The sequence below is a fragment of the Thamnophis sirtalis genome, unplaced genomic scaffold, assembly GCF_051295495.1.
Source record: "Thamnophis sirtalis isolate CommonGarterSnake01/CBP01778 unplaced genomic scaffold, rThaSir2_p1.2 scaffold_10, whole genome shotgun sequence".
In the NCBI taxonomy this organism is placed as follows: Eukaryota; Metazoa; Chordata; class Lepidosauria; order Squamata; family Natricidae; genus Thamnophis; species Thamnophis sirtalis.
The window spans coordinates 15,517,252-15,540,200 of NW_028261390.1; the positions used below are offsets into that span (position 1 = coordinate 15,517,252).

General features: G+C 41.8%; 1 protein-coding gene across 1 annotated transcript in view; it reads left to right on the plus strand.

Annotated features, from left to right (window-relative positions):
- The window catches only part of GRID2 (glutamate ionotropic receptor delta type subunit 2), a 1,117,957-nt gene that overhangs the window by 870,764 nt on the left and 224,244 nt on the right, over positions 1-22,949 (plus strand). Inside the window, exon 10 of the mRNA XM_087724106.1 lies at positions 12,883-13,080. Coding sequence (XP_087580232.1) covers positions 12,883-13,080 — 198 coding nt within the window. The remainder of the gene's footprint in view (positions 1-12,882; positions 13,081-22,949) is intronic.

Below are 22,949 nucleotides of genomic sequence, written 5' to 3' on the forward strand. Positions count from 1 at the left end.
GCCAAATTGCAGGCAGCCGCCAATCAGCAGAATTAGCCTGCAGTACTGTACTCTAACCACTGCGCCACTGAGACATTAACAACAGTGCTTAGACTTATACAGTACACTGCTCTATAGAGATTCACAGTACAGACATAGGTTGCTCCCGGTTTGGGCCAGATCAGGCGAACCGGTAGTAGCACGGTGGGAGGGTCTGCCCACTCACCCAGATGCTTATGCACATACGCAGGAGCAGGCCTGAACTGGTAAAAAATTTTTGGCAACCCACCATGGTCACAGCATCCTTGGAGCAGTTTACAATGTCAGCATATTGTCCCCAACAACCTGGCTCCTCATTTTTCCAACCTCAGAAAGATGGAAGGCTAAGTCAACCTTGAGTTCATCAGGATCACGCTCCAGACTGTGGGCAGAATTAGGCTGCAATACTGCACTCTTACCACCAAGGCTCTCATGCTTTGATTTCCACTGAAGAGTCGTGTTTGCATGTGGCCATTTATGAACAAATAACAGCATTCGTCATTATTATAGTGACCCTTTTGTACATTGCAGAGTCTAATATAAAAGGTCTTCTGCCATCACGACATAAGCCTAAGATTGAAAATCAGGCTTGTCCGATGTTACATCTTTTCTATCCTGCTCTACGGAGTGGAGAGTTGGTCTCTGACAGGAAGCCACTTGAAGAGACTAGAAGCATCTGAAATGTGGATTTACAGGCAGCTGTTACGTATAAGCTGAGTTGACAAAATCAGAAATGGGGAGGTGATAAGCCGCCTGGGAAAGCCAAGGGAGATCATCAAAGCCATTAAAAAGCGAAAGTCAGAATATTTTGGGCATTGTTCTCACCTAGGCTTCCCGAGAGCCTGAAGCAAACTCCTGGTCCTGAGAAAAACCCCTTTTATTAATTTGCTGTGAATTCTGCTCATTCACATCCAGCAAAGTCTTTCAAGGGAGGATTTCCAGTCACAGACCTTATCTGGCTTGGAGAGCTGACAGGCTGATATCTGCAAAACTTGACAAGGAGTCTCGGAGCGTCACGAATCAATTAAGTGAACTAATTGTCTCCTGCAAATTCCACTTCCCTTTCGCTCCTCTTTTATTTCCTCTAGGAGGGGCCATTCATGATCCACCTGTGGCCTTACTGCCTGTTCTTTAGCTGTTCCCTTCATTTGGCAACTCTGCGCATGTGCACACTGGGAATAGGCTCCAGCTGTTTATCTGCCTCACTTATGTCTGATTCCGAAGGCAGCTGATAACTGGCATACAGCTCTGGTCCCCTCTCTGCCTCCGACACAGAGCCCTCATCAGAGCCTTCCCCAGACTCCAGGACTGGCCCATGTTCCTCCCCAACCTCCTCACTGTCCGAATCTGCTGCCAGCTCTGTTGGCCATTGGCGAGCCACAACAAACATGTGATGTGACATCCGGGAAAATATGCCATACTTCATTTAATCCTCCAGGGAAAGATTGAAGGCAAATGAGGTCCAGGCAGAAGAAGAACATCATGGCTTCAAAATCTAAGGGACTGGTTTGGACAAAACTCAGCAGCACTTTTTCGTGCAGCTATTAATGAAAATAGGATCACCAACATGATTGCCAACATCCGATGACGGATATGGCATAAGAAGAAGAATATAACATTTTATGCGGAGGGGAAGAGAATGATGCTATTAACCAATCAGCCTGTGACATGAGGAAACAACCTACTTTTTAAAAAAGTATTTGAGCATTATGTTAAGATTTATTGAGAACCTTTAGCTGACTAAAGTAAAGAAATGGCAAAGCAGCAGATATTGTACCCATCATTTTTCACTGCTTGTTCTTATTTATATGCTTCTGAGAAGAAAAAGCATCAGGATGGACAACCTTTAAAAAAAACGATGAAGATTCCCCCCCCCCCAAATGTTACTTATTTACAGCAGCCCTGATAAATGGCCTCATTTTATTTCTGGGTGAATAAAATCATCATGAGGATTAATGCATGACAGAAGTGCTTCACTGTTTGCTATTCTTTCTAGCCACACCAGGCCTTGGATTGGAAGCTGCCACTAAATATAAAATACATTTCCTGAGATTTCTGGGAGGCTGTCATTTTTAATTTAAAACAGATAACATGCAGTAAGTAATAGTGGTTTTGAAATGCTCGACACGGCTAAAAATAATATCTCAGGTAGTTCAGTACCTAAACAGAAGGAATTGCTTCCAGTGCAACTATTAGCCAGAGCTAAACTTTCCTGAGGTCACTGTGCACCTTGACAAGATAGCTGTGAGCCAATAAACTAGGAAATAAGGGCTAGGTGTTCATTTAAATTTGGAATGGAGACATTCTCCCTGTTTTTATTTAAGTTTGTAAACTTAGCTCCAGTTTAAGAGAGAGCAATTGCTGCGTAGTCTCTCTCTCTCTCTCTCTCTTTTTTTAACAATCCTGTAATCCCTTGCATTGGAGTGGAGTCGGGGTGACTGAATGGAGGTGAATGTTTACAGGCCGGATGCCTTTCCTGACGCCTACACAGAGCTCACAGCAGATATATCTGTTGCTATCTCGGATTGAACTCACAGCCTTCTCTGAGGCAAGAGCTCCACCTATAGGCCACCACACTGCTTGCATGATCTCTTCTATATTGGAGAGAAAATGATTTCCCTGTGTGATGTGATTTGCATGGCAATAGGGCTTCTTTAAAAAAATTAATTTAAGGAGCGATAAGATGACGGAAACTATGACCCCATCAAAGAAATATTTAATCCATGTCACAGTGGACTTTAGTTTTGCTTTAACAGTTGGCTGTTCCTAGCAACCTTGGCTGATCCTGGAAGCTAAACAGAATCAGTCTCATTTGAATGGGAGACCTCTGAGAAATTCTGGGTCTGCTCTCTAATCTAGAAAGTTAGCAGACAACCTACCCCTCTTACCTTCCAGAAAATCCCCATTAGTAAAACACTGTCAAGAAATCAGGTCTGTGATATAAAAGAAAGTTTTTATTACTGTATTTTTCAGAGTATAAGATGCACCTTCTCCCCCCCAACGAGCGTGGAAATGTTGGTGCATCTTATACACCGAATACACACATTTTTGCCTCCTGAAGCCCTGTCCCCGCATCCCATTTTTATGAAAATTGGGCTGTTTTCACAAAAAGGGAGAAATTTTTGCCTTTCCTCAGCCCCCAGCAGCCCTCTGCAGACTTCAGCAGGGCTGGGGCAAGGTAAAAATGCTCCTATTTTGCAAAAAATGGGCCATTTTTCACAAAAAATTAGGCTTTTTTGCCTTTCCTCAGCCCCCAGCAGCCCTCTGCAGACTTCAGCGGGGCTGGGGCAAGACAAAAACTTTTTTTATTACTTACCTCTTTGAAATCTTTGTGCATCTTATACACCAGTGCATTTTATAGTCCAAAAAATACAGTACTTAGGATTTTTTTCTCTCTCTAAGGATTTTAATGTGTTGGTAGGTGAAAGCTGGACGAAGAAGACTAAAAGTATTTGAGAGAAATAGTTTCCTTTTGCTTTTTAATAGAATCAACTTGTTGAAAAGTATGAAGAAAAATTATCCACCATCAGGGCCTCATCCTAGATCACTAGGTCAATTGAATCTACCTCCAACACAGGAAGATGTGAATTTCAAAAGAGCATTATCTCTTACGGGTTAGGACGGGGGTGTCAAACTCGATTTCATTGAGGGCCGCATCAGGTTGTGTTTGACCTTGGGGGGAATGAGGTGGATGTGGCCAGGGTGGGCATGGCCAGCTCGAAGTCACTCGTGTTGGGGGTGTCTGTAGTGGCCTGAGCACTCTGCCAGCGAAAATGAGCTCCCAAGCTCCGTTTTCAGCTGCCACGATCTCCTGCAATCATCTACCACTGAAAACGGAGCTTGAGACAGACAGACACAGCCCTCCCGACCTCCATTTTCACTGGCAGAGGCACTGCAGGCCTTCGCTGTTTCCAGGGTGGCCCCCACAAGCCAAATCTAAGCTCCCCGCAGGCCAGATCCAGCCCCTGGGCCTTGAGTTTGACACCCCTGGGTTAGGAGAATTGTAATCTCAATCAGAGTAGCATTAGGAACTGAATTTTGCAAACTTTGGGAAATTTCGGGTTTCTCATCTTTACCAAGATCCTAAGAATTATTATTTTTAAGGTAGATTTCCTCAGCAGATCATAAGAAATTTCTGCCAACTTCAAGTATCTGCAAGTATAATTTTTAAGTGTTTTTCCTGTGTCTTAAAAGAGTTTGGCAGCCTTTAAAAGAAAAATTCCACATCTCCTATTGTTCTTTGGTCATAATCTAAATCTGAAATACAAGACAGTTTGAAAAAGTGCACTGAGGGGCCAAGTGTTTTATTGATTCAGACATCTGTGGTTGTATCTCTTTAGGGCATGAAAGTAGAATTAATGATATGAGTAAATAGTCTTTTAATGATAGTTGTTCTCACTGATTTCATTCACCAACTCCTTTAACTTGTAACAATCCTCTCCATAACTTTATGATGCATTGCTTTTGACTGGTTTTCATTGACCAGTTATTGGAATGCAGTTCGAAATCTTTATGTTGTTTTATTTTCCTGTAGCTTATTATATGATCAGTCATTTTCTTTTAAATATTGTTTTCTTAACCGTGGCTATCAAGCTTCCAGAAGAAGAATATTAAATGTTTCTATTTCAATTTTTGGCCATTGATTGATAGTCAGCATCAAGATAATACATTTGGCTTTCAATTAAAAATAACAAGCTCTAATGCCATTCTTTGTCCCAGTGTAAATGAAAGGAAAAGGTGATCAATAAAGCAACCAAGGCAATAAACTAGGTGTATCTTTTTATTCTTTCTGAAAACTTGTGAGAAAGAAATTCAGAATGATTAATGTTAAGACTAAAACTTTTGAGGGATCAGAATGAGACTGTGCCATATAGCTATGAAATCTTCCATATTTGTATCACAATTTACACAGATGTAATGATTTCTACTGCTATGTTAACGTGCAGGTGAATTTATGGAATAATACTACTAAGTAGGTATCCAAAGCAGAGGTGGCATTCAGCAGGTTCTGACCAGTTCTGGAGAACTGGGAGCGGAAGTTTTGAGTAGTTTGCAGAACCGGTAAATACCACCTCTGACTGGCCCCACCCACATCTATTCTCTGCCTCCCGAGTCCCAGCTGATCTGGAGGAATGGGGATTTTGCAGTAATTTTCCCCTGGAGTGAGGAGGGAATGGGGATTTTATCCTTCCCCCTGCCACGCTCACCGAGCCATGCCACGCCCACCAAGCACGCCCACAGAACCGGTAGTAAAAAAATTTGAATCCTACCACTGACCCAAAGGCTTGTATCATTTACGTGTATCTCTTCACTATCTCAGGACTGATCTAGTCATGAAGCAGAATGAGGTCTGATAATGAAGTTTCATGTTAAACAGGACCAGCTGTGATACTAGCTTTCACATAGACAAAAATAAGAACACCTGATCACAGCTCTGTCTTTTACTTGGGATTCCAAAAGGAACAAGATGATCATTACACTGTACTCATCAAGAGAGAGAGGAGGGCACAGGAAATTTGACCCTTGGTTTTTCTATAAATAGAACTTGTAGATGCTAGAATCCTTTCATAATGATCAATAATGTTTTGACAATAAATCTTACTTATCTAAGCTCTTCTGTCCTTGGAAATATTTCTACGTTTGTTTAGTTGGTTTTGCTCTAAGTTTGCATTGCTAGCTGTTGTAGTCCATCATCATTCCTTCCATTAGGCAAAACTATAGACTGCTCAGGCAGGATATATGTGCATATGTATGTGCCAGTGGTGGGTTGCAGGCAGTACGCCTCGGTACGGGTGTACCGGTGCTTGCTCGGAACAACGGGTACCATTCCGGTACGATGCTCTGGAGGCCCCACCCACCCACCCGAACTCCTTACCTGTATTTGAGCTCTTTGGTGCTTCCGTGTACTTGCACAGAGCGCACAGCGCCTGCGCAACGCTCCACCGAGCAGCTGGAGTGTCACAGAGGCTCATGAAGGTGTCACAAGAGGTAAGAATGCAATGACTCAGTGGCTAAGACACTGAGCTTGTCGATCAGAAAGGTTGGCAGGTTTAATCCCTAATGCTGTATAACAGAGTGAGCCCCCAATATTTGTCCCAGCTTCTGCTAACATAGCAGTTCGAAAGCATGTAAAAATGCAAGTAGAAAAATAGAGACCACTTTGGTGGGAAGGTAACAGCATTCCATGTGCCTTCAGTGTTTAGTCATGCCAGCCACATGACCACGGAGACATCTTTGGATAGCTCTGGCTCTTCAGAGAAACGGAGATGAGCACCGCCCCCAGAGTCAGGAACAACTAGCACATATGTTCAAGGGGAACATTTACCTTTAACTTTTACAGCGGAGAAATCCTTTCTTTAGACCCTATTTACCTACTGTGAAAAATGGGAGGAATGTCACTAGGGGTCTGAAATATTGAATGTAATATGAATGTATCCATGCATTTTTATGCAAGAATGCAATATTTCAAACATTCTGGTCCTTAAAAAAAGCCTGTTCTTGAAAAAGCCAATGGAAAGCCAAGAAATCCTCAACTTAACTTCTGGTGACTTTATGGACACATTCATTATTTTTCCTGGTAATAATAAATGAGTAGTTTGTCCTTGCGTTCTTTCGGATTTTCGTTTTTTTTCAAATTCTCTACAGCTCTGGGATTTCTTGCTGGTCTCCTGTCCAATTACTAGGCACACCTGTTCCTGCTGAGCTTTTTCTAGATCAGCCATGGTTGGCTAAGTGCTGCCACCCCTGTGATTAAGCTGTTTAAAAAATAATAAACCTTGCTTTCAGTTTTACTAGAAACAAATTTTCACCTGAAATTTTATGACAACGAAAGGAAAAGTTAGCCCCACTTAGCAGTGTTTTAACCTACATTTCTGAACAAACTTCAGAAACATCCCTAGATGCAGCGTGATCTGAATTTGGAGTGACACAGATCTAAGATATTTATGTCACTCTAAGAAGAACTACAAATCAGGGTGAGAAAGTGAAAATTATCACAGCACGTTGATTTAATTTTCTCTATTCCATTTAGAGAATGTAGGCCAACTTGAGGTGTGCTAACTTCCACTCAAATCATCCCTCCATCGCTAAACCAAAGAGAGTGTGTTTTCATTTGTCTCCAATTTAATCTCCCCTTTCCTGTATCTGTGCAATGATGCAACGAATATAAAAGCAATAGCACTTGTCACTTTACAGTGCTTTTACAGCCCTCTCTAACAGTTTTACAGAGTCAGCATTTTGCCCCCAACAATCTAGGTCCTCATTTTACTCACCTCAGAAGGATAGAAGGCTGAGTCAACCTTGAGTCTGGGGAGATTTGAACTACCAAATTGCAGGCAGCAGAAGTCGCCCGCAATATTGAACTCCACTGTGCCACCATGGCTCATTTAAAATAATGATATTTTATCAGTTGCAGGCGCCAGACAGTTTGCAGTGGACAAAGCAAAATAAAAGGCAATCTCTGGGATATTTGATTTTAAAATTTAAATTTAAACACAAATTACTTGTGTGTCTAATCCAACTTGGACAAAGAGCCGAGGTGGCGCAGTGGTTAAATGCAGCACTGCAGGCTACTTCAGCTGACTGCAGTTCTACAGTTCGGCTGTTCAAATCTCACCGGCTCAGGGTTGACTCAGCCTTCCATCCTTCCGAGGTGGGTAAAATGAGGACCCAGATTGTTGTTGGGGGCAATATGCTGACTCTGTAAACCGCTTAGAGAGGGTTGAAAGCCCTATGAAGCGGTATATAAGTCTAACTGCTATTGCTATTGCTAAATAGTGTACTTTTCTTTTCTTTTCTCATTTCAGTATAAAATACTCTTTTAAAAGTGCCCCTCTGAGCCTCTATGTATGTGTATGTTACCTTGTTACTTATTTCCTGACATAGGGCTATGGAAACATGACTTTTCTGGACTATTGCTGTAAATCAAACTTCCATCTAATCTAAGCTACTGTGGCTCCAGAGGGACAAACCACTTCTTGAAAAATCAGCTTATGTTCCATAGCCCTTTTAAAGTAACCTACACTCCCCAGTTTGGGTTGGGAATGTAAAAGTTGAAGCCAGCAAAAAATCTTTTCTACTCATTCTCTGTAACCCAACAAGAATATCAGTGAAGCTACCATATTTTTCGGAGTATAAGACGCACCAAGATTTTGAAGAGGCAAATTTTTTTAAAAAAGTTTTTTGCACTCTGCAGACCTCCCAAAAATGGCCCGTTTTTGCAAAAAACGGGCCCATGGGGTTTTTTTTCAAACAAAGGGCATGAATAGCCTTTAGGAGGCTTGTAAAGTACTCCGGGAGGTGCCCCCCCCAAATAAAACGGGCCCATTTTTTGTCAAAAAAGGGCATGCATAGCCTTTAAGAGGCTTATAGAGTCTCGTGAGGGGCAAAATTGAGCAAAAAGCGGCCCATTTTTTGCTCATTTCTGCCCTCCCTGGCTCCCAGGAGCACTCTGGAAGCCTCCTAAAGGCTATGCACGGCCATTTTGGTGAAGGAGGCAGGGTTTTGGGAGACCAAAAATGCTGTATTCAGTGTGTAAGATGCACCCAGATTTTCAGCCTCTTTTTTGAGAGAAAAAGATGCATCTTATACTCTGAAAAATATGGTAAGTTTCCTAACTCAAGAGCTCCAATGGATCAGGAGATTATTGTGTTTTGGAAATTTTATGGAGATCTGCCACTCATTTTTTGCTATTTCATTGCCTTTTAAAAATTCTTCCTTTTAAAAAAAAATTTATTCATAAACATTTTGAATATAGTGTATTGTATATCATATACAAAAGAAAAATAAAGAAAAGATAAAAAGAAATATTAAGACATATATTGGTAACAATAGTAGTAATGTAACAAAATAATTTTGGCTACATTTCTGTTTATATTGGCTTATTTATAATTATGTTAATTATATTGGCATATTTATAATTATAAACCATCTTTATATTAAATTCATACATTTGGATAATCTTTCTACATCTAATTTCTACCTCTTCTCTCTAACCACTCATAAAATCTATTCCATATCAAGTAATATTCTATGTCTTCTCTGTCTTCTATTTTTAAAGTCAGTCTGTCCATCTCAGCACAATCTAACCATTCTTCCTATGATACATACATTATCAGGAGGCGCCTACTTTTTATCTTCATCATTGTCAAGCATATGAGATCATGAAATAGCTGCCTTTTATCACTAGAAGGAAAATCGAAAATGCTTTCAGTTGATCAGAATCTACTATCTGTTAGAGGTGTCCACTTTAACAAGCACAAAATGATGACCCAGTGGTGTGTTACAAATGGTCTTGAGCCAATTTTCCTTCAAAGATTAAGTATCTCAAGCAAGTTTTCCTCAAAGTACTTTGACGTTTTCAATATCTACAATGGTTTAATTAGTGCCATCTTTATTTTAGTGTCATATTTATTTTATGAAAAGCAGCATTAGTAAACAATGTGGTGAAAATAATAACTAATCTCACTTTTTCTGAAATTCTGTGGAAATAACCTTTGCCTGGACCTTCTGAGGGCCCCACAGAAACAAGCTACTTGGTGCTCTAGACAAAAAGCAGTGAAGAATATGTTGCCTTTGGCAGGACTTTGGAGAGCACAATATGGAAGGCTACATGGTCTGAGAAAAATCTCAACAAGATGGCTTTATATCAGGATCTAAAGCCAACTATGGGTGTAGGAAGCTTTGCCAGACCAGATTAATAGCTGCTCTATCTCAGGCTGTTATTACCCTTGGATTTACAGAGGCTTTGACTAAAGCCTTATCTATCTATCTATCTATCTATCTATCTATCTATCTATCTATCTATCTATCTATCTATCTATCTATCTATCTATCTAAAAATGGCTCTGTGTGTATGTTTGTGCGTCCGTGCGTGCATGCATAACTCTGAAATGCCTTGAGCAATTTCAACCAAACTTGGTACACAGATGTCTTACTCTCTGGAAATAAATATTGGGGGGGGGGGTGTATGTGTCGTGTGTGTGTGTGTGTGTGTGTGTGTGTGTGTGTGTGTGTTTCTGTGTGTGTGTGTGTTCCAGCATAACTCTGGAATGCCTGGGCCACTGAAAAGAAAAGGACTGAATTATATCTATAGTGTCAAATCACAATACTTTCAATACTGATAGTGTGCATGTTGGATTCAAGTTCTGTTAAGATACAGCCTGTTGTGTCTTAAAATGGCTTCTACCCAGAGTTGCCATGGTAATGGCTTCACAGTACTCTACAAGGGGGATCCCTCTAATACAGGATTGGGAACATACCCAGGTTACGCCAAGTTATCAGCTAGTAGTTGATAAAATATGTTAGTGATAGAACCATTATCCTCTGAATTTGAGAAAACTGGGGAAGAAGCTTATAACTTAAAGCTCAGATAATAAAGAAAGGTGTGTAGGATCTTTTCCAAATTGGAGTGACCTGTGATATTTAGAATCCTCTGCACAACTTGAGTGGTCACTAGATTCCAGAAATGTAATTCTCTTAATCATTTGCAGAAAATCAAGGGAAAAATCCTAAGGCAAATACATAAGCATATCATGACATAAAAGTTGACTTCAGCTGATACAGGGATGGATGGATGGATGGATGGATGGATGGATGGATGGATGGATGGATGGAAGGAAGGAAGGAAGGAAGGAAGGAAGGAAGGAAGGAAAAGGAACAAGGGATCAATATATTCTCCAAAGCACCTGAAGGCTAGACAAGAAGCAGTGGATGGAAACTAATCAAAGGGAGAATCAAGCTAGAACGAAGGATAAATTTCTTGACAAAACAATTAATCAGTGGAATCAGTTGTCTCCAGAAGTTGTAAATTCTCCAACACTGGAGATTTTTAAGAAGAGATAGGAAAACCGTTTGTCTAAAATGGGCTTCCTGCTCGGGGGTTAGATTAAAAGATCTTCCAACACTATTATTCTGTTATTAGGAAGGAAGGAAGGAAGGAAGGAAGGAAGGAAGGAAGGAAGGAAGGAAGGAAGGAAGGAAGGAAGGAAGGAAATAAATGTGTTTGTGTATGTCTGGTTTCTCATTTATGTCTATAAAAGTTTATAGAATAACTCTTGTTACCGCATCCTAACTTGAGAAACTTTTTCCAGAACTGCTCTTTTCTTTTCTCTGAATTTACCCTTCATTTCTAACTATGGACAGATTGTGTGAGAGCCTTAAGATATGGAATTTTCAATTGAGCTATTTGGTCATTACAGAAATGACCACATTAATGAGCATTCTTTGCAAGTTTCCAAGCACAAAAATTTCTGCAATGTGTACTTCCCCTGGAGCTTAACATCTGTAATGAACATTTGGATGCTCTGAAAAATGAAACATCATAAATCAGCTCAAGAGTTGAAAAGTCGTCTATTTCATGCTTGAGCAAAATGTTAATACCCTAACAGTTTTGGGATCTTTAATGGCTAGCTGTTGTGGAGTAGAAGTTCTCCCTAAGTTCTTCACCTGCCTAGTTTTGTCCTTGGTTTCCTGAAAGTTGAGCATAAGCAGCGAAGGTATACAAGCCTTTTCAAAAGCCTTTTTATAAATCAGAGGAGCAATTAGTGGTCACTTTTAACTTCCTAAATTCAAATTCTGAACTATTAACTGTTAGTATCTAATATCCCAACAAAGGAGGTATGAAGTCTTTTTTTATATGAAGAATATCTTTTCACTCACTCTTTTTCTAAACAGATCTAAGGAAAGCTGTACATAATGCATCAAATTTCAACAGAAGAGGGAAATAAAAAAGGGCACAATAGTTTAGTTCCCTCTGTCTGTCTGTCTGCCTGCCTGCCTGCCTGCCTGCCTGCCTGCCTCTCTCTCTCTCTCTCTCTCTCTCTGATTCTTTCCACCTCTCTCTCTCTTTCTTTCTCTCTTGCTCTTTCTCTCCCCCGCTCTCTCTTCCTGTGTCTCTCTGTCTCTGTGTCTTTCTCTCTCACACTGTGTGTGTGTATGTGCGTGTGTGTAAATATTTTTATTAACTGCAGCATATCAGATCTATTGAACAGGAAAATATCCGCTCTAAATCAAAATGTGTTTATATGTTTGCTGTTCAGTGTTGCAGTAACTCTTATCAGTTGTTTGACTATTTGTATACTATGTGTATAAAGCCAAGTGTGGCAATTTAGTTCCCTAAATTCTGTTCAGGCATTGTATCACATATGTGATTTAAAATATAGCTGGGTGATCGTTGCATGTTTTTCAGAAAGATAAGATTCCTTGGATTAAGTGTTGTTACATTGTCACAAAAACATTCACAGCTCTACTGAAAACAGATCTAACCAATAAATCTGTATTTGGAAGCTAGTTGATCTACTCACACTGGCTACAGCGGGAATGTTGAACCTATGACATTTGTGCCAGAGGTGGTACGCAGAGCCATTTATTAGGGCACGCAAGGCATTGCCCTGTCAGCTCTAGCACTCCTGCGCATGCTGGCCAGTTGACTTCAGCCTTCTTTTAAGGCTGTTATTCACCCTCTGGAGGCTAAAGCTAAAGCCTCCGGAGGACGAAAAACAACTCAAGTTTGGGAACAGACTTCCGGTTTGTGTATTGGACCATTTTTCGCACTCCCGAAGCTTCAGGGAAGCCTCCTGAAGGTTCTGGAGGGCAAAAAACAGGACTTCCAGTTTGCCCATAGGGCCTTTTATTGCCCCGTAGGGCCATTTTTCGCCCTCCGGAGGCTTCAGGAGGCTTCACTTCCGGAGCACGAAAAATGGCCCTATGGGTAAGTCCATTCCTGAACTTCCAGCACTCAGAGTTGTACAAGTTTAAAAAGGAAATGAGAGGAGGAAACTGGGATAAAGAATAGTGAAATTTTATTTTATAATATGAATTTCCTTTGCCCTAAGTGTCATTCTTTTTTTCTCTCTCTCTGTATAGGAGGAACCATTTGTGATGGTGTCAGAAAATGTTCTGGGCAAACCAAAGAAATATCAGGGTTTCTCAATTGATGTCCTGGAATCTTTATCTACTTATCTTGGCTTCACATATGAAATTTATGTTGCACCAGATCAAAAATACGGGCTTCCACTGGAGAATGGGACTTGGAATGGACTGATTGGAGAACTAGTATTAAAGGTAAGGAGATTCCTAACCACTGACTGAGAACATATAGTGGGCAAGTGCTCGCATGTAACTTTAATTGCCTAATTAATTCTAGATAAAGTCCAAATAAAAGGAGATTCAATTAAATATTACTGAAATTAATTGAATTCTGAACGTTTCTGTTTTAGTTCTTCGTAACATTCCAAACTGAACTAAGATATTGTAACTATAATTACCATAATAAACTGGAAATAAAATAGAACAGTAATTAGAGCACATTTAATTTTAAACAGATCAATAAAATGGACAACCCATTATAATCTGTATGGGTGTTGCACTGAGTCAGATTTTTCTTGATAGAGTTCAAAAAAAAATTCTCGGCAGTAATTGGAAATCATTTATTTAATTTAATAAAATAAATAAATCCCAATAATTATCTTTCAATAAGCAGATAAAAAAGCATCTTGAGGAAAACCCAGATTGTTGGGGAAAATATGTTGACTTTGTTAACTGCTTAGAGAGGGCTGTAAAACACTCTAAAACACTATAAACGTCTAAGAGCTCTTGCTATTGGTATGCTAACAGCCTTGGTCTACTGATCCACATGCAGAATTTCCTGCAAATACTAAGGATAGTACCAATCACATGCAGATTTTGGCACATTCACTGCAGCACAACTGCAATACAGTTTTACCTAATATATGCTATTGCCATTCTGTGCAAGCTAATATAGAAAGTACAGTGCAATATAATATCATTGTTGATCACAATCCCACAAACTACGAAGTATACCAATACACATTCAGAATATAATGTACAGGTTTAAACATGTATGTGAGGAGGGCATTACAAATGCAGTGGTTATAGCAATAGCCCTTAGACTTATATACTGCTTCACAGTGCTTTACAGCCCCCTCTAAGAGTCCTCCTATGGTCCCCAACAATCTGGGTCCTTATTTTACCCATCTCGGAAGGATAGAAGGCTGAGTCAACCTTGAGCCTGGTGAGATTCGATCTGCCAAACCTCTGGCAGCCAGAAGGTTCAAGGTTCAAGGTTTATTACACTTGTATGCCGCCCTATTCCTGGAGGGACTCAGGGTGGCTAACAAACCAAAGGGGAAGGGAATAATACAGACAAAAAGCAATAAAAACAGACAAACAAAATATGGAAACAATTTAAAAGCAGTCAACAGCCACACAATTCGAGTGGGGATGGGAACTCATCAGCCCCAGGCCTGTTGGAACAGCCAGGTTTTGACGGCTTTGCAGAAAGCCTGAAGGGTGGTGAGGGTCCAGATCTCCACGGGGAGATCGTTCCAGAAGGCTGGAGCAGCCACAGAGAAGGCCCTCCTCCGGGTGGTCAACAATCGGCATTGGCCGGCGGATGGAATTTGGAGGAGGCCTAGTCTGTGGGATCTGATAGGTCTTTGGGAGGTAATTGGCAGCAGGCGGTCTCTCAAGTACCCAGGTCCAATACCATGAAGGGCTTTATAAGTGATGACTAGCACCTTGAAGCGTATCCAGAGACCAATAGGCAGCCAGTGCAGCTCGCGGAGGATAGGTGTAATGTGGGTGTACCGAGGCGCACCCACAATCGCTCACGCGGCTGCATTCTGGACAAGCTGGAGTCTCCGAATGCTCTTCAAGGGCTGCTCCATGTAGAGCGCATTGCAGTAGTCCAGTCTTGAGATCACAAGGGCATGAGTGACTGTTGCAAGGGTCTCCCAGTTCAGGTAGGGACGCAATTGGTGCATCAGGCGAACCTGGGCAAATGCCTCCCTGGTCACAGCCGACAAATGATGTTCTAAAGTCAGATGTGGGTCCAGGAGGACTCCCAAATTGCGAACCCTGTCTGAGGGGTGTATAATTTCACCCCCCAGCCTGAGAGATGGAATACATGGCCAATTGTTGGGAAGGAAAAACACAAGCCACTCGGTCTTGTCTGGATTGAGTGCAAGCTTGTTTACACCCATCCAGACCCTAACAGCCTCCAGGCACTGACACAGCATGTCAACCGCTTCACTGAGTTGGCATGGGGCGGACAGATACAGCTGTGTATCGTCCGCGTACTGGTGATATTTTATCCTGTGCCGCCAAATGATCTTACCCAGCGGCTTCATGTAGATGTTAAACAGGAGGGGGGACAGGACCGAACCCTGTGGCACCCTATACTTAAGGGGCCTAGGGGTCGACTTCTGCCCTCCAACCAACACCGACTGCGACCTGTCCGAGAGGTAGGAAGTTAACCACTGAAGGAAGGTGCCTCCCACTCCCATCTCTCACAACCGTTGCAGAAGGATACCATGGTCGATGGTATCGAAGGCCGCTGCGAGGTCAAGGAGCACTAGGACGGAGGCATTACCCCCATCCCGGGCTCTCCAGAGATCATCGGTCAGTGTGACCAAAGCAGTTTCCGTGCTGTAGCCAGGCCTGAATCCAGACTGAAAGGAGTCTAGATAATCGGTTTCATCCAAGGACCGCTGGAGCTGAGAGGCCACCACTTTCTCAACAACCTTCCCGACAAAGGGGAGGTTGGAGACTGGACGATAGTTATTTAGAATAGCTGGATCCAAATGGTTTCTTCAGGAGGGGTCTCACCACCGTCGCCTTTAAGGGGGGGAAAGAACCCCTCCCGAAGGGAGGCAGCAACTATCACCTGGATCCAGCCCCGTGTCACCTCCCTGCTATTCGCGACCAGCAAGGTGGGGCACGGGTCCAGTGCACACGTGGAGGCACTCACTGCTCCCATGGCCTTGTCCACTTCCTCGGGGGTAACAAGTTGAAAATCAATACATAGATGCCGCTCAAGACCCACCCCCGGTACCTCGGCTGGCTCTGCACAATTGGAGTCAAGATCTGTCCGAAGCCAAGAAACTTTATCCGCGAGAAATTGGACAAATTCCTCAGCTTTACCTTGTAAAGGGTTTCACGTATCCCTCCCTTTCAGGAGGGAGCGGGTTATCCTGAACAAGGCGGCTGGGCGCGACTCAGCGGATGCAATCAAAGTGGCAATATAGGTGTTTTTAGAAGTCCGAATTGCCAGAAGGTAAGCTCTGATGCAGGCTTTTAACAGTGCTCAGTCTGACTCAGATTTACTGGACCTCCAGCGGCGCTCTAGGCATCTCTTTTGGCATTTCATCTCCCAGAGATCCTCAGTAAACCAAGGAGCCTACAGTGGGGGATTGGCCTCTGAAAATCAAGCCTCAGTAGGAAGTGGTCCGACCATGACAGTGGCAAGATCTCGCGACCCCTCAAACCAAGATCACAACTCCACTGCTCTGAGAGGAATATGAGGTTGAGCGTGTGACCCGCTGAGTGAGTCGGGCCCCGAATTACTTGGGTCAAGCCCATGGCTGTCATGGAAGCCATGAACTCCTGCGCTCCATCGGAGTGCTCACCAAACGAAGGCAAATTGAAGTCCCCCAACCCCATAAGCCTGGGGAACTCAACTGCCAGCTTGGCTACTGACTCGAGGAGTGAGGGGAGAGCTGTTGCAACGCTCTTGGGAGGCAGGTACGTTAACAACAAGCCCACTTGACCTCCAAGGTCCAACTTCACCAGCAAGGACTCACACCCGACAAGCTCCGGAGCAGGGATCCTACGAGGAACTAAAGATTCCCGGATAACAATGGCCACTCCCCCACCCCTTCCTTGGGGTCACGGCTGATGCAGCACCTGAAAACCCTCTGGACACATTTCAGTGGGGGGGGGGACTCCTCCCTCCGGGCCCAGCCAGGTTTCAGTAATACATGCTAGGTCTGCCCTCTCGTCTAAAATTAGGTCCCGGACAAGGGGAGCCTTGTGAACCACAGACCTGGCATTTAGCGACAACAGCCTGAGACCAGGGTCCTGACTACTCACGCCATCTGGCCTTGGAGTGGGACTAATAAGAAGTCAGCAGAAGTTGCCTGTAGTACTGCATTCTAACCACTGTGCAACCATCGCTCATATAATTTGGAAATATAAATCTATATTTCCTAAAAAAAGATGTATCCACTAGTCTTGCCCCACCCCACCCCATAACAATTATAATTTTAAAACGACATACTTCATAGAAATGTTCCAGCAAAAATTCTGAAAACTAGGTTTCCAAGCATTCAGTGCCTTTTAAAAAATGAGGGAATAAAAATGTAATTTCCTGCCGTTACAAGCTTGGGAATTAAATCTGCATAATTCCAGCAGTTTCAGAACAGGCAGAACTAGAAAGTTATTAGGTATGAAACAACATTTGAGTCTTGGGAGAATCTTGAGGAAAATATTGCAGTTTTTATCAAGCTCCTGGCTGGATTCCATCTCGTACTAACCTATTGTTCCATTATGGAAATAGCAATTGTCTGGATTCATACCACAGTGCCTAGTTTGCAGAGATGGGGGGGGGAGAAGATCCTTTGGGCTTAATATGCATACGAGTATTAGTATTTCTTGTTTGTTTCTTGCTTTCAGAATATCCAAAATTGGTTCAAAATGGTGAAAGGCACATTGTCCTTCTAAATCCGGTATCCATAACCTGTTTGCCACCCATGTAATAAGAAACTGCCCTGAAGTCAAGGGAATGTTGCACAAATCAGTATCTCTCTTCTCCACATTCCCTGGGATTTACTTATCAAGAATTCCAGCTCTACTATCTATCTATCTATCTATCTATCTATCTATCTATCTATCTATCTATCTATCTATCTATCTATCTATCTATCTATCTATCATCTTATCTATCTATCTATCTATCTATCTATCTATCTTATCTATCTTCTATCTATCTCTATCTATCTATCTATCTATCTATCATCTCTCTAGCTATTTATATATCTATCTTCTTTCTATCTCTATCTATCTATCTATCTATCTATCTATCTATATCTATCTATCTATCATCTATCTCTATCTATCTATCTCTATCTATCTATCTATCTATCTCTATCTATCTCTATCTATCTCTATCTATCTCTATCTATCTATCTTCTATCTATCTATCTATCTATCTATCTATCTATCTATATCTATCTATCTATCTATCTATCTATCATCTATCTCTATCTATCTATCTATCTATCTATCATCTATCATCTATCATCTATCATCTATCATCTATCATCTATCATCTATCATCTATCATCTATCATCTATCATCTATCATCTATCATCTATCATCTATCATCTATCATCTATCATCTATCATCTATCATCTATCATCTATCATCTATCATCTATCATCTATCATCTATCATCTATCATCTATCTCTATCTATCTCTATCTATCTGTATCTATCTATCTTCTATCTATCTATCTCTATCTATCTATTATCTACCTCTATCTATCTATCTATCTATCTATCTATCTATCTATCTATCTATCTATCTATCTATCTATTTATCTATCATCTATCTCTATCTATCTATCTTCTATCTATCATCTCTCTATCTCTATCTATCTATCTCTATCTCTATCTATCTATCATCTATCTCTATATATCTATCTCTATCTATTTATCTATCTATCTTCTATCTATCTATCTATCTATCTATCTATCTATCTATCTATCTATCTATCCATCTCTTATCTAAACACACACACACACACACACACAGAAACACACACACACACACCGTAGTTAGCTTCCTACAATTCTTCTTACAGTGTGACTCAGTTAGCTTGAAGGATTGGCACAGGTATTTTTTTCTGATAGTGTACAGTAATATGCCTTACTATACACAGGAATAGCCCAAAATTCTATATTTCCTAAAAATGAATGGGCGAGGCACCTTCACATGCTTTGAAATGGAAGTGTTGTTCAGTTGTGTATAACCCACTTGTTCCATAAAGACATGGAGCTCATTCCCATAACATACATTAATAGCACTGAAAGCCAGCAGAACAGAGCAGCCAATTTTCACAGCATTTTGTTCATTATACTGGAAGGATTCTTCTCAGAAGAAGTGGAAATGGTTCTTCTCTTGAAGAAGGTTCAACCCATGATATCTGAAAGGAAGCAGAGAAATAAGGACTGTGAGATAGATCCTAGTTTGTCAGAAAGAACGTAATGAATCAGTAAGGACACTGCTCAATATTCTTGTGAAAAGCACCCATTGACGCGATCCAGTGGGTGAGGACTGTTGAGCACAGTGAATATTGCTATGCCTAAAGGAGCAGTGGGTTTAACATTTTGTTACCACTGGTTCACCACGTGCGCTCCTTCCATGTATGTGCCCAGCCTTCCACGCATGCGCTTTGCTCACGCATGGGCTTTCTGCACATGTTCCCGGTCTTAAAAAATGTGCCTAAATAGGATGGCATAGAGCCGGAATGGGCAGGTAGGTGGGCTCACCCATGATTTCCACTACTGGTTTGGGCGAACCAGTTCGAACCGGCTGAATACCACCTTTGGGCTAAAGTCATTTAGAAGTTGGGTTCAACTTGTTTTGTTTGTAATAATCACTAAGCCTTTTTTTTTTTCCAATCTGGCCATCCTGCATTCTCAATCTAAGCTATTTCATGATGTGGGGATTTCAATTCCCAGAATTCCCCAGCCAGCCATGCTTCCAATATTTGAGGATTTGTCACAGAGAGGTGGGAGTCAATCTATTCTCTGGAGTACCTGAAGGCAGGACAAGAAGTAACAGGTGGAAGATCATTAAAAACAGACCCAACCTAGAAATAAGGAGAAATTTCCTGACAGTGAGAACAATTAACCAGAGGAAAGGCTTGCCTGCAGAGGTTGTGGGTGTTCCATTGCTGGAGGTTTTTAAAAAGAAATTGGACAACCATTTGTCTGAAATGGTTTAGGGTTTCCTACTTGAGCAGGGGGTTGGACTAGAAGACCTCCAAGTTCCCTTCCAATCCGTTATTCTGATGTTCTGAGATTATCTGATGCTAAGTGATCAAATGCGTGCTTCTGCAATCATTAAGCTTATCCCTACAATAAGTAGAAACACAACATCACAGAAAGGAAGCATATCAATCTTCATAAGGATGTTTAATATGTCAGGGCAAGACATAAGCAGGGTAAACCAACCTTAGGCAGAGGAATGTGATTTTAATAGATTGGCACATTTTATAAATAATGCACAGTGTAATGCACAGCTATGAATAATGAAGGTCTATGATCAATTTTGTCTGTGTGATGGCATTTACATTGTGTAGGCATGTGAACATGAATTCATAAAACCATCCTCTTCTAATTAATTCTACCAATAAAATAATATTTCAATCAAATAATTTTATCATCAATGCTGGAAATAAGTTCAAAATATTCCATGATTGTTTCAAATTGGATTGATTCATTCCCTCTCTCTCTCTCTCTCTCTCTCCCTCCCTCCCTCCCTCCCTATCTCCCTCTCTCTCTGTGTATGTGTGTGTGTGTGATATCTGAATCCTAAAAATACTGAAGAAATTTTGCCATCTCTAATAGTGAATATAATCTGAAGAGTGTGTTTAAAACAAAGACTTTGGCAGGATTTCTTGTGTACATTCTGCCCCCCAAGGACACTTTAAAACAAAGTTTGGTAAATTAAAAAAATCTTTTTGTAAAAAAAAAACTTTTACAACCTCAATTGTTTCTGCAGAAGTGGTGATGCTGGGGAGGGGAAAATTGTGTGACATGATGACTTGTCTGACACTGACATGAATGGCACATTTTATCACCTCGGAGGCCTTCTGGAGTCATAAGGCTAACATTGTTTAGACTTAATTCTCTTTAATCTCTTTGATGTGTTCAGACAACTTTAATATGGTACTTATGAGGATAATATTCACCTCTGCTGATTTCATGAATATAATTAGGAATTCAACTCTCAGCACTCTGATTATGGGCTCAGGCAAATTCAGTTAGGTCTTGGGTCTAATCTTTATGTTTTCCATAACTGGGGCAGGTTTAAGTCTCTTAACATTAACAAATGGATGCCATGCTAACTCTTACAGATTCTAGGCCAAGCATTTCATTCCAAAAGAAATCGGACTAGCAAAGCTTAACATATCACTTTCATTGGGGCACCCTACTTTTTATGAACTGACTATCTCTGTGGCATAATGTCTCACCATACATGAATTTTGTGCTTCTACAAACTAATTAACATAGGCAGCAAGCCACAGCCATAACAGGAAGAAGTCACGCTCAGAAGGAGACAAGGTTTTCCAATACGGTCTGCCTAAACTGTGTGCCAGAAAACAAAAGAAGCAAACCAGTGGTGGCATTCAGCCAGTTCAGACCAGTTTGGGCGAACCGGTAACGGTGACCTGCAAGTGGGCCAGCCCACCTGTCCTGATTCTATGTCATCCTATTTAGCCACATTTTCTAAGCCACACATGCAAAGCAAAGTGCATGTGTGGAAGGCTGCACGCATGCGCAAAAGGCACATGCTCACAGTTTTAGTGCACGGCAAACCGGTGGCAAAATTATGTGAAGCCCACCTCTGAAGCAAACATATGTTGCCCTGCCAGAACAAGTTAAAGCACAGTCTTCTAAGATCATCCCCAAGAGAGGTCTATGGAGATTCTCAGTCATCCAGGTCATGGTTGTCTCAAAGATGCTTTTTCAAAAGGCAACTGTACTTTCTTAGTTTTTCCTTGATGATGTTTTGCTTCTCATCCAAGAAGTTTCTTCAGGGGAAGTGTACGACACAACCTATCTCTTCTTTACACAGTCCTTTCAGCTGTTCCAAAAATGGGTCCACACCAGGGGTGATTTCCTGCCAGTTCTAACCTCTTCTATAGAAGAGGTTCCACAAATCTACAGTGCCATTTAGAACTGGTTCCAGCTCCCTCCCCCCGCCCGTCCGCACTTCATCAAGATGAAGAGCAAGAGGAGGAATTCTGGGAGTTGAAGTCCACAAGTCTTAAAGCTGTCAAGTTTGAACACCCCTGGGGTTGTTTTTCTAAAGGGTTAGGGATGCAAAGGTCTTGTAACTTGACAGCTTTAAGACTTGCACACTTCAATGCCAGAGTTCCTGAGCCAACATTTTGGTTGCTAAGCAAGAGCATTGTTAAGTGAATTTCACCACATTTTACAAATTGGCCATGCCCACTCAATCACATGACTGCCAAGCCACTCCCACTTGGTCACATGGCTGGCAAGTCACTCCCACTCAGTCACATGGCCAGCAAGCCACTCCCATCTAGTCACATGGCCAGCAAGCCATTCCCACAAAGCAGGCCACACCTACAGAAGAGGTTCTAAAAAATATTGAAACCCACCACTGGTCCATACCTATTTAAACTAGTCAGGTGACCCTGAGGGCACTAGTCAGGTGATTTCAAGTAGCCTCAATGACTCTCAGAGAGGATGCTAATGGCCAGTTGACTGCAAGGAATATAAATCCTTCCAGTCGCTAACATTCAGTCAGAACTAAAGAAGCTTCTTGGGTGAGAAGTGAAATGTCTTCAAGGAAAAACAAAGAAAGCCCAATTGCCTTTTGAAAAAGCACTTTTGGGATCCTGAAGAGATCCGCTAGGTCTAAGATAAGGGGTCATTCTTAAAAGAAGCCAAGCTCAACAACCAAACATTCCAACCAGGGGTGAAATTCAGCAGGTTCTGACAGGTTCTGGAAAACTGGTAGCGAAAATTCTGAGTAGTTTGGAGAACCAGCAAATACTACCTCTGGCTGGTGCCCAGAGTGGGGTGGGAATGGAGATTTTGCAGTATCCTTCCCTCAGGAGTGGGGAGGGAATGGGGATTTTGCAATATCCTTCCCTCAGGAGTGGGGAGGGAATGGGGATTTTGCAATATCCTTCCCTCAGGAGTGGGGAGGGAATGGAGATTTTGCAATATCCTTCCCTCAGGAGTGGGGAGGGAATGGGGATTTTGCAATATCCTTCCCTCAGGAGTGGGGAGGGAATGGAGATTTTGCAATATCCTTCCCTCAGGAGTGAGGAGGGAATGGGGATTTTGCAATATCCTTCCCTCAGGAGT